The sequence below is a fragment of the Chiroxiphia lanceolata genome, chromosome 3, assembly GCF_009829145.1.
Source record: "Chiroxiphia lanceolata isolate bChiLan1 chromosome 3, bChiLan1.pri, whole genome shotgun sequence".
Classification (NCBI taxonomy): Eukaryota; Metazoa; Chordata; class Aves; order Passeriformes; family Pipridae; genus Chiroxiphia; species Chiroxiphia lanceolata.
The window spans coordinates 33,996,521-34,013,328 of record NC_045639.1 but is presented as its reverse complement, the minus strand read 5'-3'; the positions used below and the strand labels follow the sequence as shown (position 1 = coordinate 34,013,328).

Below are 16,808 nucleotides of genomic sequence, written 5' to 3'. Positions count from 1 at the left end.
TAGCTTCAGCTACGAGACAGAAAAATTCAATGAACAGAAAACTTAAAACCTCCTGTTTGAATATTGAGAGGCAAATGCTACTTCACAAACGTTCACTGTTATGAACAGCTTCTGTTCAGAAATGCCCATCTTCAAGATGAAGAGTGATAGTGGACAAATGTCAATGTGCTTTAAGGTCGTGCAAAGAGACTGGAAACTGAAATGGGTTAGAGTAAGAAATGCAGTAATTCCTGTTGATGGGAACTTTAATAAAGAAAGAAACAGGCAGTGATATGACCAGGAATTGGATGCTTTAGATATGAAAACAGAAGAAAGAAACTAAATAAATGATAAAGTTGACAACTTAAGCATCAAAGAAGAAAGGTCGAGGTGTCGTGGTAGTTGGTGTGGTACACAGGAAAGTCTAGGAATGTAGGTAACAAAAGAGGTGTTAACAGCATAACTGAAGAAGATAACTGAGAAAATGTGTAAATTATGTGCAGCTTTGAGAAGAAAAGGAAGAAGGTGAAGAAGGCAGTCACTAAATAAGATCCTAGCTCTGTACTGAGAAAGGCTGCAAGATGCTTGTGCTGCTTGAGAGTAGTTGAGAAGAATGCCTGTCACTGTGAATGGAGGAGTGTCACTCTTCTTAAGGAAAACTGTTTTACTGGATGTGAGATGAATCACTGACGGGGAAGTACAGAAGATACAATTGAGCAAAGTGAAGAGTATTAATTCTCTGAGACAGAAAGGTCAGCTGTGGACTTGGAATTTAAGAGCTCTTTGATTTTGATTTTGACAGTAACATGACATCTAACAGAAGCAAATGATACTACCATCCTGGAAAGTCATTGTAGTGTTAAATACCTGTTGAAGGGCTTTTGGCAACCTGATGGTTTACAAATGTGTTCAGAGAACATTCAATAAGATAGATACTGTGTAGTGGCAGGGTGCAGTCTGTCAGGGTGAAAAACCACAGTATTGCCCACTTACAAGCTTGTTTTTCTAGGTCAACACAAATGTGTGAAGAAATGCTCATTCAGTTATTGTAAATAATTTTATATTGGTGGAGGGGGGGGTGGGGGATGAGCCAGGAATGGACTAACACTTCAAGCAACTGTTAGAAGCATTGGTTAGCCTGAAGGTTAGCATCTGGTTTACCTGAAGGTGTTTTGTGCACTTCTTCAGTGTTTCGCCTATAGTACCTACTGTGTCAAGATTTGTGAACGCATAATATGAGTTTAATCTTTAGTGCCCTGGAGTATTTTTTTTTAAGCAGCTCGGTTTCAAGCTTAGTGAGAAATGTTTTATTCAGCTTTGAAGTTTTGAAGGTATTCAGCTTCTGGCTTCAAATTGGGAACCTTTAGCTCCTCTTACATCTTGACTAATTTCACATGTAAAGGTTCTCCATTTTCTATAGGGATGTTGGGTGTGTTTGAATGACAGGAAGATAGGATGTGCTTCTGTGTTTATTCTGGTGTTACATAAGCTAAATACTTGTTTCATTCTCAATTTAACATACTTCCTAATTTTCCTTTGCCATGTTTCTTCTGCTTGTATTTTGCTGGTAAAGGTGTTACCGTAATGTTGATTGTGGGTTTTTTAAGCACTGTCTGAAAAATACAGATGCCCAAAATTTAGACATCTGTTTCCATTTTTGCAGAGAAACGAAACTGTAAGATTTTTGTAGAATCATAGAATGATTTGGATTGGAAGGGGTCTTCAGACCATCTAGTTCCAACACCACTGTTATGGGCAGAGACACCTTCCACTGGGCCATGTTGCACAAAATCCCATTCAACCTGCTATTGGACTCTTCCAGGGATGGGGCATCACAGCTCCTCTGGGCAACCTGTTCTAGTGCCTCACCTCCCTCACAGTAAATAATTTCTTGTTAATATCTAATCTAAACCTACTTGCAGTTTAAAGCCATTCCACCTTGTCCCATCACTACATGCCCTTGTAGTCTGTCTCCATCTTTCTTGTAGATGCCATTTGGGTGCTGGCAGGCTGTGATTAGGTCACTCTGAGGCCTTCTCTTTTCCAGATTGAAGAAACCAGATTCTTTCAACCTTTTCTAATAGGAGAGGTGCTCCATCCCTCTGATCATCTTTGTTGCTCTCCGCTGGACTCGCTTCAACAGGCCAATGTCCTTCCTTTGTTGACTCCAGAGATAGATGTAGTACTCGAGATGGGGGTCTCACAAGAGCAGAGTAGAAGGACAGAATCCCCTCCCTCAACCTGCTAACCACGCTGCTTTTGATGTAGCCCAGGACACATTTGGCTTTCTGGGCTGCCAGTGCAAGTTGCCAGTTCATGTCCAGCCTCTCATCCACCATCACCCCCAAGTCCTTCTCAGAAGGAGTGTTCTTTGTCTGTTCATCCCCCAGCCTGTGTTGATACTGGACATTGCCCCAAGCCAGGTGCAGCACCTTGCACTTGGCCTTGTTGAACCTCATGAGATTCCCATGGGCCCACTTTTCAGGCTAACATTTTGAGTTACCCCTGTGAGTATACCCTCCAGGAATACTCCTTGGCAATCTGTAAAGAAAACACTCTTTTCCTTCAATTTTTTCACATTAGTTGGGATGTTATCTGAGCCATTTTTACTTTGTGTAGTGAGCTCAATGGGTGTCTCAAGTCAACTTAATTCAAACAGATAGCTTCATTGATGTGATGTCTTTATTTGGCACACAGGATGTTTTCTGTGGTGTAATTTATTTTATAAAATAATGCCAGTTTTTCTCACTTGCTAATGTTTCTCATTTCACCCCTCTTTCCTAGATAGCTGCAGCTGCTGGATGCTTACAACTACATGTAACATGCTGTACAGAGCTAAATCAGAAAAAGCTTTTTTTTGAGGGTCTTGACTTAAAGAATAGTTTCTGTAATGTAAATAATAATGTTCTGATAGTAATATGTGACTATCCTTGAAAATTTTGTTTCATTTGTGAAATCAGTGGGTTATTTTCAATTCTCAGCTCCTAAAAGAGGCAATGTCAAAAACTTTATTTAAGGAAACTTTCTTGTTTATTCCACTGTAAAGAAAGTTAGCACCAGGCCAAGGTGAACCTCAAATAGAAAGATGATCTCATTCTTGTTTTCTCTCATCACCTTATGTATCATCACATCAACCTCTTGTCTGTAGATAAGTTTTTATATCTCTAAGTTCCACATAGATTGAGTTTCAAATGTCATAATGCCAATAAGTTTGGCAACTGAGATGCCTGTCATTTTTACCTCAAAGCAAACCCGACATTTTTTTGATAAAGCAGTTGTAATACTTGGAAAAGGCATGTTAGAAGCATGAAATCTTATGACAACTTCATTGGTTCTCCTAGTGTTTAGACTGCACAGGTTTGGACGCACGCCTTGAGTGTGCATTTGGCCTGCAGTAACTGCTTATAGCAATCTTTCTTTTCTTTCTGATTTCTTTAGCAGAGATTCCTGTTTAAGAAATGTGTGGCAGGGGAGAAAGAGAGAAATTGATAAGCCATTGCTTCTCTCCAGCCGTCTAATGCCTCAAGCAGCTACTTTCCTTGGGTATCCACCCACGCTATGGAAATGTCGCTGAGATAGAAGTGCGCAGGCTGGTACTTCCCTAATGACCTTGATTGATAATTCTTTTGCTTCCTGGTAGGTGGGAGCCGTAACACTTAGTGTAAGGACTCTGTTGTAGGCTGGATGAAGATGATGACTGCAATAAACAGGACAACTGGTAAGTTATACTGCTCCCCCTCCCATAAAAGTCCTCAACGATATATGGTGATTGTTTTGGAAAAAATTATTCTAGATGAAAACGTGTCTGTTCCTGAGGCTTCCCAGAAAACTTTCTATATTACATAGTGACATATCTTAAACTCTCAGGAGGTCAAAGTAGCTAAGAATAATTGAGGGTGCAAGGGGCAGTCTCAATATGAGAGGCTTCAGAATAGTGGGATTTTCAATCTCCAGCATGTTTCTGGATTAGAGTCACTCAAATACAATGTTAGGAAGCCTATTAAGAATAGAAAGTTCACCTTCAGCAAAAATTAACTGTCATATAAAAGAGCATGGTTTCCCTGTAAAAGGAATAAAGGCATTTCAAAGCTATGTCTCCTGTTTGTCTGTCTAGCATTTTGATGTTGCAGCCAAACACGTTCATGAATTGAATTGCCTCTGATAAGTGTTCAGGATGATGTGTTTTATTCCAATACTCTTTTAAAACCGTTAAGATTTCTGGGTGATGGTATGATAGGCTTGACGATAGACTAGTTGGTGTTTACATATTGGTATCAGTGAAGACCAGAGCACGTTTGTTTGTAACCAGAGGAAGAGAATTGTGAAATAGTGACATCTACCCATCTTGTCCATCTGTACTTGGGCAAAATGAGTGGTGCACTTAAATTTAATATCTGTTGCCCTTTGTATAGCCTTGCAGAGTAGGTGGCTCCTCAGTGCTGTGTAACGAAAATGATTCTTGAGTTTTTGATGCTGTGTGATGGAACTATTAGTTTTACATACAGCATCAACACTGCAGCTCTTTTTTGGTGTTGATTTTCAACAGAAAGTGCATGAGCGTGGTTATTGTGCTAGAGCCAGCACTAAAAATTAAGAGAAAGATTTCAGAAATTGGCCTGATTGCCATCTCCCTAGGAAGTTTCATAAGGCATTAGAAGGCAATGATAGCACATAGGGAAAAATCTAGTCACAGTAAACTGTGAACGTTACTGTGTTTTATGAGTAAATTTTGCAGGTATAATCACAAAAGCAGATTGTGCAATGCTTATTAATCAAACAGTGTTTACCATCCTTCTGAGTAAACAATGAGTTAGGGTAAATTTGTGCTTTCAGAACAGAAGCCTCCAGAAGGCCTTGAACAGAGTTGGTAAGGTAGTTATGATGACAAAGAAATCTGCTTAGGTGGGTAATTTTTTACAGTATTTGCTGAAATTTGCATGATGACAAAAGAGATGCTATGAATAAAGCAGGGATATAGATGGATTACACATGCAATATCACATCAATTTGCCTTAGGACCTAGAGTATGCAAGGATAAATGGTTTTTTCTACAGGATAGAATAAAGGATTTTTATGAATTAGAATTGCTCTCCCTTGCATCTTTTAACAGTACTTTAACAAGAATGGGACACATCGGATGATGAGACACACTTGATTTGTTACTAGGCTCTTTGTTAAATGTGTGAATATAAACTGATCTTGTAATCTTTGCAAGTGTCAAACTTTTACTTGACCTCCAGTTAAATTGAAGCATTGCCTTCATAGAGTTTTACTTAAAAAAAAAAAAGTTCGCGATTCATAATTTAATACCTCCCTTGGTTTTATTGTCATCAGCTTTTGCAAGCTAGAGTTAATTTTGGCAACATCATATGAAACCATATTAGTGTCTCAAAACCATATTAATGCTTGATCAGACTTTCTTAACTTCAACTCTGGATATATGTAGTCTGGTAGCTCAGCAAGCATATAAAGACAGAATATATCAAGTTTTCTGTAAGTAGCAGGGTTCCTTCTAAGCCTCTTGAAATACAGATATTCTTTCTGCTCTAATTTCTTAATCTGAAAACCACTCTGAATCTCTGTAGAGCGTAATAGAAATTAAACAGTGCTCATGTCTTCTGGTATCTCTAATAAATAAGGCACATGAGGCTAAAGGGCCAAGCTTGCCTGGATTCTAAAGAGAAATAGAGTTATCCCACAGTTGATTTTAATGAACAGTTTCATTTTAGTGAAGGTTATTAGAGCTAAAAAGAGAATAATGAATTAGTAGTGAGAACTTCTTGGAGCTATTAAAAGTCATAAGCGTTTAACTTGTATACACTTTCAGATGCCTGGAAGGAGAAAGAGATGTTTTGGCTACCTGTGTCAGATAAAAGGTGTGCTAAAGGCTGGCTTTAGCCCTTAGTTTGCTGTAAGTTACACAGAGATGCTTTCACCAGCAGTTTGTCTCTTACACTGATGCTACTGGGAGGATGTCCAGTAGTTGTTCTAGCTACATCTAGCTACAGTAGTGTTCTAGCAAGCATCACTGGTTTCTGCTTTGATATATCTAGTTAGCGCCTGTGCCATCTTACCGCTTCTGGTTGGGAGCAAAAGGGCCTGATATTTGGCTGCAAGAAGAAGCAAACAGAATCAATGCAAGACAGCTCCTTGTTTTGAAAAGCAGGATTTCCACACTCTGGCAACAGCTGATTTTCATTCTCAAAGGAACTATATGGATATAATGAATAACTTCTACTTATGTGTGAAATTTCCCATATGGAGATGATCAAGAGACATTAACTATGAAATAGTTTATGATGTGATGTGGGTGTGCCGTAGTTACTGATATGCTTTTGCATGCATAGGGAGTCATTAGCCATCTGACTAAAAATTGATAGCTTTTAGGTGATTATAGCTAATGGAGTTGTTATAAAGTATGCATGGACCTTAAAGAGAAAGAAAATCCTCCAAGACCAGAAATTGTTTTAAATGTGTACCATACTTACAGTGAGGGACAAAACACAACTGGTTATTTAAGAAAAACTTCTAGAATTAAAAATTAAGTTTTTCAGAAAAGGCCCAGGGAAATGGTTGTTGAGTGATATGGAACGTGAAGAACTGCAATGTGAATTAAAAAAAAAAATCCAAACCCAAAATCCTCAATGATGAAGCGTACAGCCAGCTTCCTAAGAAACTAGAAATGCCCACTGTAACTGATACATTGGGCAAACCCAACATTTGTTCAAGAAAAATTTGGCACATAACCCAAAAGATTATTTAGAGTTAAGAAGTAAAAGTAACTGAAGTAATACATTTTCAAAGTGTGATGTTTGCAGGCTGCTTCCCAGGCAGAGAGGTTTGGTGTTTGACCACCCTCCTATGAAGAATGTTTTCCATGTGTTGCACTGGAGTGACACTTCCTGCAGTTTGTGACCCTGGTGTGCTCTCCTTCCTGCTGGGCCCCTCTTTGAAGAGTTGGGTGCTGCCTACTTTATAGCTGCCAGTCAGGCACTTGGAGTAAGAAGTTAGAAGAGCACTGCCAGTAAGAGGTCACCTGCTGGTTATCAGGGCTGTGGCCACCATGCTTTGAGGCTGGTAGTCTAGCATGTTATTCACTCACCTTGAGGTCCACCTGTGCAGTCTCTTTCTCCCTCATTTGGATGCAAAGGTGTTATGGACACCCAAGTTTAAAGCCTTTTAAGTCAAGGTAAGTGTCATCCACTGCTCTCCCCTCATCCACCAAACCAGTCATTTTGTGGTAGGCAGTGATGAGACATAATTCAATCAGTGGTGGCTGTTCCGAGTCACTTATTTCATGTACCTGGAAGTGGCTTCCACAGTGACTTGATCCATATTCTTCTTGGGGATTCAGGGATTCTGTAAATCCAGTTTGCTCTTAGCTGTCTCCAACTTTTACCATTCTCAACCCTGACGTTCCTTCATTCTCAAATGCGCAGTGGCCAAGACCCAGGAGGGCTGACAGTAGACCTTATCAGGAAGGACTGAGGCAAAGGAGGCAGACATACAGTAAGTCAGTCTTCCACATATATTTTTATTGCTAGGTCCTCCTTCTATTCCGTAGCTGCTCTTGCTTTCCTTAATCTTTTTATTTTTCCCCACTGTCAGTGTAGCCTGCAGAAGTCCTTGTGGCTTCTACCCTCACTATCAGTTTCAAATGCAGCCCAACTTTGGCTTTCTTAATTTCATCCTGGTGGTTCTGAGCAGTGTCACTGTGTTTCTCCTGAGTAGCCGAACTCCCCTTAAAATTAATTTTGAGTTTGCATACAGTCAGGAATTCCTCATTTAGGAAGAGTTTGGGAAAGATTGGTTTTACTTTAGCTGTTCACAGATTTGAGTTGTCATATACTGAATATATTAACTGGTCTACACAGTAGACCGAGAAAAACCTTTTTTACAAGGACAACAAATTTAAAGAAATATTTGCAGCCGTGGGGTTAACTATCTTTTAGATATGGAAAAGGCAAGAAAGAGGCTTTTCTGAAATTCAGCATTAAAATTTCAGTAAAAAGCATCATCGTTGCCTTTGTTCCCAAGATATTGTGATATATTCTATTCCTTGTTGATGTTATATGGAGAAAAGTATTCATGGTCAAAGTACACATAAGAGCTTTAGAAAAGCAGCATTTTATCTGTAAAACTTATTAAAAACAAACAAAAAAAAAGACCAGACAATGAGCATTTGGGAGTTACTTGCTTCATAGCAGTCCTAATTGAATTTGGTTTGGCACTGAAAAGAAGTTGGTTTTATTCCAGTATAGTTGTGATAATCTACCAAAAAAAAATTACAGTAGTTGTCTCTAATTTTAAGTCTCTGCTCATACTTTCCTAGTAAATTCAAGCATTCAGAAAGTTTTAAGAACTGTTTTGGACAGAAAATGTACTATACACTATAAAGGCCCTCAAGAGAGTGACCTTCTGCCTGGGTCTGTAACTAATAAACACTGCAGGGCAGAGCAGCACTTTCCACAGTCAGTTCCTCGGTAGAAGTTTCTGATCAAAGCATCTTTGTGAGGTTTCTCCTGTGGAGACTTCCCACCTTGTGTGTAGACTTGAGGGAAGGATTCTGTGCTTTATAGCTCTTCTGCCCTTTGATTTTTTGCATTGATTTGGTTATTTAGAGCCTCCTCATTGGTTTTGTTGGCTATAATTTACTACAATGTCATGTTTTTCATATTTGCTCTCTCAAGTAGGTAACGGGAGTTGTATAGGTGGTTCATGAGTCATAGAATATTAAGCAATGTAGGAAAGAATGGGTGACAAGAACACTGAGTTTGTTTACTTTAATCTTGGTGTTTTTATAACATTGACAATCATTCACTTCGCTCTTGAGGAATATTGAGTAATTAACATTTGCTTAACACAGACTTATTAATATAATAAAGCAGCACTTCAGTTGCACCAGAAGATGAAACAGAGATATTGGACAGCGATGGAAGTATAATGAAGGGCAATACTGAAAGCTAGAATATTCAGTGTTAGAGTACCAGAATATTAAGTTACTGCATCATGTTGATAGAGTAGGTTTTTCTATTGCAGTCGGTGTTCTGGAAGTGGTAATAAAAAGCATATGTATTAAAGCTTCCATGTAATTATGAATTTTGCAAGAAGTAAAGTATATTATATGTATCCAGAGAAACTAGGAATATGTAACAAGCTTTTCACAGAAAATTTCTGTCCATACTGTTTATATTTTAGAGGGAGGCAAAAGAGGAAGAAATTTGAAATAACTATGGGGTGGGGGGAAAAAGACTAAAACCTGGTCATTTAATAAACAATGTCTCCCAAAATATCTGAGTTTTCACTTTAAAAGTAGGTTATGTAAGAGTAAAAATACTAACATAAGTCAAAGTACATGGCACAAGAACTCATATATGCATGATGAAATGTTAACTTTAGTGGTTTAAAATCAGAGCTATCTATTCTGTCTTGCAGAGATTTGCTTTCTAAGTAGGCAGTTTTCACAGGCTTCCTGAGTCACGGCAAGCTCTTCCAAATCCCCACCAAGACCTTGGGAAGATCCTGCTGTCTCTTTCACACCTGTGTCTTGTTTGTTTACCTATTCTCAGGGGTCTCCTCTGTATTGGGATCCAGGGCTTGCTGTGTCTCTGCCTGCCTGCTGTCTCATCCCGGGGCTGTAGCAGCTTCCCCTGGGTATGGTTAGCCGCCTCCAGGGAAAGGGACACTTTTTTGTCTTTTTGTAAGATCTCACCTGAAAGAGTTCAATAGCCTAGACAAAACAAACATGCAATCTTCTTCATGTCTGTTCACTAACTATTCAGTGTTTACTTAATTGAAGAATAACAGACTCAGCTCTGAGTACTAAAAGTGTGTCCCTGAGTACAGTGCACTGCTCTGGAGATACCCATGCACATTCTAAAGTGCCTGACTTTGATACAGGAAGAGCATAGCTGTCTTAATGAGCACTTGACAGGTTAATCCGTAGTCTGTTGTCTCTCCTTTCTCTCTGATGTGTCTGTATGGGAACCTGACAGAATTCTCCAGTGACCACAGTCTGCCCTGGCTCACTGCAGTGGCCCCTCAGCACTCCAACTTACGGTTCACCACAGGGTAGTTGCTTTGTGGTGAACCATAGGAAGTCTGACTTGAGACCATTGCCAGCTGCTGTTCCCAGTGCTGGTACAGCTCTGGAGCCAGGAGAGAGGCAACACTATTGCAGGATGGTACAAATAATAAGACCAAGGAAATTACATAAATATAAAAATCAGTTATCTAAAATAAACCACATCGTTTTCCGTTGTGATTTTTCACTACGACTTTGTAATAGTAATACACTTCCAGGTGTTGTATTTCTGAAGGACATTTTACTTTCACAAGGAATTAGCATCTTCAGCCAAAGCTTGAACTTTCCATGTGGCTACTAAATATGAGATGAAGTCCCTACCTTGGTCTCTCCTGTGCTGAGCACTTCTGTTCTCATTGTTAGGCGTAGTCAACCACTCTGGTCTCCTGCCCTGTCATCTATCATACTGTATCAAAGTGCATACTTACCAGCTGGTTTGGGTTGACAGCTTAATTTTATTGAAATTTAGCTGATGTGACTAGACAGGAATCTTGAATTACACGAGGCAACAATTTTAATATTATATCGTCAACATAGTCTTATGCTGTAGTCATGGGCTCACAAATAGTTCTTTCACTGTGTTTTACCCACAGAATGTATTACAAATGGTTATTTGTTGTTGTGAGTTGTAAATTGAGTAAAGCAGTTAAACAGCTTGATCAATGTGGCTAGTAATATAGACAGACTGCATTTGGTTGTGGGTTTTGAAGGAGCTTTGCTTTTTTTTTTTTTAAAGGCCGTTACCATAATGTATGCCTGGATGAACATCTCAGATTGCACTAAGGGCTATACAGATTAAAACCAAAAATATTTTTCTGTTCAACTTACACAGGAAGTAAGCAAAGGATACCAACAAATGTGTAACTGCACAGAATCAGTGAAAATTTGGTTAGCATGGAGGCTAGCATCAGAAATATAGTATTGTTAAGATTTGTATTTGGTATCTTTGCAGGAGCTTAATAAGGATCTAAGGATAATGACATTGTGGGACAGTCTAGTAATCTGAGGGTGGCAGCTGCACTTTGTTTTGTGAGAGTGACCATTTGTCCTTCAGCCTCGCTGTGTAACTGTCATTGTTACTTTCTCTGTTTTCCTTAGGTTATGGTTGCAGTGAGACAGGATTAACGTGTGTGGATAATTATGCTACTTGAAAAGACACCACTTGATTATTAAGCAGTGAACAAATAAGTGTAATTTTAAAACAGATTGCTTTTGCAGAGCAGTGAGCTAAACCTTGCCTTAGGTATTGGTGTTAGATGTGCATTCTGCTTGTTTTCTTTTTTTACTTACTCTTAGTGCATGGTTCTCTTCAGTACTATGAATGTGAATACATTTCAGGAAAATTAAGATAAAATAATATTATTTCAGAGCTTTTTTTTTTTTTTTAATCAGTTCAAGACACTTCTAATGATAACTAGCTTGTGCTCTTAGGAAAAGGTTTCTAGATGTGTCTGCCTTTTTTTAGAACTGGAAAAGTTCATTCTACCTTGGAAGACAACTTCAGTGTCCTTAGTGTATAAAGACAAGACTTATGGTTGTTTTTCTTATAATTGTAAAACAGGAGAAAAGATCCTGTTAAATAGGTGAGCACATGGATTTAGAAGATGAAGGTTTAACAGGTCAAGAACCTGAAAGCTGAAGCTTAGAAAAAAAATCTCATTAATGTTAAGGCTGGTTAAGCTTTAGATTTTTTTCTTACGGCTTACAGTTTTAAAGTCAAGATCTGGCTATTTGTCTTAAAAAGATTCATGAGCTTAATTGGAGACAATAGCTGCTGTAATTTTTTTTGAGGGGGTGATTTTGGGGTGTATGTGAGTGTTACAGACGTCAGCTTGTATGCTACTGAATCTTCTTCTTGGTATTAAAAAAGTTCAGGGAGCCATATGTAGGAAATACTACAAAATTTGTTTGAATGGAGTGTAAAGCAAGGGAGTGATGTGCGTGGTAATGTACACTAGTAAAGACTAGTAAAGACAAGAAAGTCATCTGCACTAGTCAGCATGGATTCTCCAAGGTGAAGTCATGCTTGACCAACTTGATAACCTTCCATGATGAAATGACTGACTTGGTACAATGGACAGTAGTCTGCCTTGGCTTCAGTGAGGCTTTTGCCACTGCCTCCAATAAGATCACTGTAGAGAAGCTCATGAAGTATGGCCTGGATGAGCAGATAGTGAGGTGAAAACTGGATGAATGGCCAGGTCCACAGAGATTGGTGGTTCAAAACACAGTTGGAGTCTGGCAACTGGTGTACACAGGAATCAGTACTGGAACTAGGCATGTTGAACATCTTTAATGATTTGGATGATGGATCAAAGTGTACATTCAGCAAATTTGTAATTGATGCAGAACTCGGTGGAGTGGGTGGTACACCAGAGAGTCATGCTGCCATCCATAAGGACTCCAAAAGGCTGGAGAAGTGGGCTAGCAGGAGCCTCATGAACGTCAACAAGGAGGGGTGCTAAGTTCTGCATCTGAAGAGGAAAAACCTCAGGCACCAGTATGCTGGAGGCTGCTCAGCTGGAAAGCAGCTTGGCAGAAAAGGCTCTGGCTGTCATGGTGACTGTGAGCCAGCACTGTGCCATTGCAGCAAAGAAGGCTGATGGTATCTGGGGACTGAATTAGAGTGTTGCCGTCAGGTGAAGGGAGGTGATACTTGCCTATTACTCAGACCTGATGGGGCCATACCTGGAATACTGTGTCCAGTTCTGGGCTTTCCAGTACAAGAAAGCCATGGACATAGCAGAGAGTCCACCAAAGAGTACAAAGACTATTAGTGACTAGAGCATTTCTCCCATGAGGAAAGGCTTGAGAGAGCTGGGACTGTTCTGCCTATGGAAGAGAAGGCTCGGGAGGTTCTCTACAATGTAGATAAATACCTGAAGGGAGGGTATAAAAGAGATGGAGCCAGGCTCTTTCCAATAGTGCCCAGTGACAGGACCAGAGGTAATGGTCACACACTGAAAAACAGGAGGTTCCCTCTGAACATCAAAAAACACTTTTTCACTGTGAGGGTGACCAAGTGCTGGCACAGGTTAACCAGAGAGGTGGTGGAGTCTCCATCCTTAAAGATACTCAGAAGCCATCTACATGTGATCTTGAGCAACCTGCTCAGGATGGCCCTGCTTGAGAAGGGAGGCTGAACCAGATGACCTCCTGAGGTCCTGTCCTGCCTGAACTGTTCTGTGATGTGTGAACTAGGACACTGCAATTAAATAAAAACTTTTTTTAGAAATAAAAATAAAAATGGGCTTTTTAGAACAGTACTTTACTGTCACAGCTTGGAATGTGACTTTTATTTGAAGTTTTTCACCAAATTGAAGATATTTGTATTATATATATGGAATAGTTAAGTAAGATTCTGGAACTTGAATTGTTCAGGTTTGAAATTCAGACCTTATGTATTTCTGTCTTCCTGATTTAAATACAACAATACTACTTGTCAATCTCTGCAACAAAGGTGTGTGCTTCAAACAAAACTTTTCCTCATACAGTAACATTTTAGAAATGCACACTCCTGCCTTAGACACAAAGCTGTTGACTTTGTCGTGTGGAAAAAAAAGAATTTTCTTTATTAAAAAAAAGCCTACTTGCAAGGGCTTTTATGCTCTCTACCACAACTGTGAACTTCAGTAGAGGTCTTCAAGGAAGAGGATATGTAATGTATCTATTGCTTGGCTGAAACAGATGCAGTGTTTACTGCAGGGAAAATTTTCTAGGGTAGGCATGTAAGACAGGAAGGCACTGCTGGATCATGCTGCTCTCTTCTTTGAACATAAAGTCTAATGACTGTGGTCAGTGCAACTTTTAAAATACAACCTTAAGGGTTTTACTTCTTTCAAAGAATTGTAGATTAATAGAAATAACATCTAATTCAGAAATTGGGATAATCATGAACTATATGCTTGAATTTCTTCTACAATTTTCTTAGGTTGCCTCCATCTTAATATCTTCAAACTGCAAGGGTTCTACTATATAAAAATATTAATGCTACCTTCTGCAATAAGTGATTGCTTTAATAGTGGTGTTAAAATGCCACAGTATTGCAGGAAAATTTGGATTTGGAGGAAAATAACTCTTGGTGGTGTGTCTCACCTTGTATACAACATCCTTTAGCATAAACTCTCCCTACATTCTGGCCAGGTTTTAATTTCAAAGTCCAGCTTTAATTTCAAAGTCCAATTGAGACATTCTTGTTTTGTTTCATAACTGTAGAAGTAACTATGAAGTCTTAAGAAATCCAGTCTTTAAAAAGAAGTTTGAAAATACAGATGAAGGTGTTCTGTGCATGTATTTGTCTTTCTGGGGATGGAAAAGTCCAGCAAATGTTGATGTCCAAAGTTAATTTTCCCAAGTAATTATGTTGCAAGGAAATAGGGAGTAAGGGCAAGAATTTTTTTTTTTTGTTGTTCCCTTTGGGGTTTTGTACCTTCTCCCTGCTGCTTTTCATCAGTGTCCTAGTTTGCCTCAGCAATCTTTTGGTGTTTTTCTGGTTCACCGAAAGTGCTACAGAGCTCTTAGGCTTTTGACAGTATGAAAATCCTGACTTGCACAGTAGACTAAACCTTTGCTTTCTGTTAATATAATGATAGCTGTTTTAATTGCAAAAATATGAAAGATATTGTTGAGCTTTTTAGACTGATTTCTACTGCACCATGAAGTGCTTAATAATTTAATTCATGGAGCTAATTTAAAACTAAGGAAATCTTGCTAAAGTACAGTATTTCTATTTTTTATAATGCTTTTCATGTCATGCTAACTTGTACCAACAAGAGAACTTCAGCAGGACAAAAATAATGTTTTATCGTGTGAAAAGTGTCCAAACTGTCATCCCTAAAGTCTCACTGAGGAAGGTGTACAAATCAAATTTTGCTCACTGTTTTCATGTGCTGTTCACAGCATAACCTTAAAGCATGGGGTGAAGTGATCATCTGCCAGTTGTGCGTGTTACAGATTTGGAGATTGACAAAGCTGCTTTACTTAATGAGGGCACTTGAACTTATTTTTGTGCCTGAAGTAAAAGGCCTTCAAAAAGCAGTCTTGGAGAAGAACCATAAAGAGTTCAAAGCTGCCCCTTCAAACAGCAGTAGCAGCAGTTTAAAGGTTCTTCTGGTATGGAGAGTTTCTTTCCTCTGCTGGCTGAATAGTTCCATTTCCTCTTACTCTATTCCAGCTGTCTGTCCAGACCAGCTTCTCCTGATCCCTCCACCACTGTCTCTTCTACACTGCAGCTTATCTTCTCCCATACTTTTCTGTACATAGCATAAACAAAGTTCATAAATAAAAAAATATAATTATGACTTTATCACTTCTCTCTACTTCTAGTTTACTTAAAACAGTCTATTTCATAGCAAAGTATGGTGTCTGCAGCATGCTTTCAGCCTTGGCATGGTTATTAGCATATAAACATAGGGTTAGTATAAAAGTTACCCTTAATAGTAAAAAAAAAAAGCAACAGATTAAACTTTTCATTTCTAGAGTGTTTTGTCTTTGCATCATATTCTTTTATATCACATCTCTATCCAAAGAAAAGCCCCAAAAGCCTATGCATAGTAAGATATAGTGATACATCTGTTCTTTGAAAGGGTTGAAGAATTTACTGGGCTGTTTGGATTAGATTATAGTTTCTGGTAAGTGTTAGTGTGATACATTCTGTGCTTTTTTTAATATGTCAAAAGTATGGATTTGTTGCATTGTGGTTAATAGGGAAATTGGAGAAGGTGATCCAGGTCACCAAAGTTCTATGTGTCTATGGGATACAAAACTCTTTGTCATTGTTACGCAAGTTTCTGCTGTATTTTATGTTTATCTGACTCTTTTTGCATGTTTTATGGCACCTGCACTAGGCAAAGCTGCATGGTATGTAACTAACAGCTAAACATACGATTGTCTGCCAACTATTTTAAAAAGGCAAGCCAGTATTGAATTAAAAAAAATCAACAGCAACAAGCAAACAAAAAACACACCAAAAAAAACCAACCACCCCATCCCTCCAAAACCAGCCCCAAACCCAACAACAAAAAAAGCCACTTTTTTTACTTTTCTGTCTCTCAGGTCACTAGATAATGGCAATAATCAGAGACCAGTTTTATTCTTCCTTACCTTTTGGGAGTTTATTTTCCTGTGTTTCAAACTGTCTTTGACTGAAACTGGCAACCAGTTTAAAAGCTCTCAGACAGAGATGCTAGCAAATTACGTAAACTTGGGAAACTCAAATAAAAAAAGATCAACTTGCTTTTAGCACTGGCAAGAAATGCCAGTATTGCTTTTCTTCTCTCATTTCCTTGAAGAAATCCAAGTTGACATTGCTGAAATGTGATGCTTTTTCTCCTTAATAGGAAAGCTTGGGGGTGAAATACGAAGAATTCTGGATTAAAGGGCTAGTTTACCAGTTAGAAGCAACCAAAATATAATTTCAAGAGGAAGTGGTAAAAAGTCTTAATTAGATTTCATCGTTAGAAATTCTGACTAAACCAGAGGCTTTTAATATTACCGTATTTTGTTGTTCTTTGGGATGTGGTTTTTTTCTCCTTATAGTCTTTCAACATAATGTGCTTTTTATTTTAAAACTTTGAGAAATATCTATGGCACTTGAGATTTGGTTTCAAAGAAAACTAGACATGTACAACTGTAATGTGTTTGAAATCAGGAGCTGAAGGTCAGTGTATTGAATGGGCTTGCAGACAAGTAACTGGGTGGCAAACAATATAAACAGGCTGGTTTAAGACTTTTTTTTTTTTTTAAT

The 16,808-nt window shown here is 38.6% G+C and overlaps 1 protein-coding gene across 4 annotated transcripts in view; it reads left to right on the top strand.

Annotated features, from left to right (window-relative positions):
• Positions 1–16,808, top strand: part of CRIM1 (cysteine rich transmembrane BMP regulator 1) — a 197,224-nt gene that overhangs the window by 66,083 nt on the left and 114,333 nt on the right. For 2 of the 4 annotated variants that reach the window (XM_032682577.1, XM_032682576.1), the window contains one exon: positions 3,620–3,697. The exons of the other annotated variants lie outside the window; for them this stretch is intronic. In XM_032682577.1, the coding sequence (XP_032538468.1) occupies positions 3,664–3,697 (34 nt within the window). In that variant the 5' untranslated portion in view covers positions 3,620–3,663. The remainder of the gene's footprint in view (positions 1–3,619; positions 3,698–16,808) is intronic. 4 annotated transcript variants of the gene reach the window in all.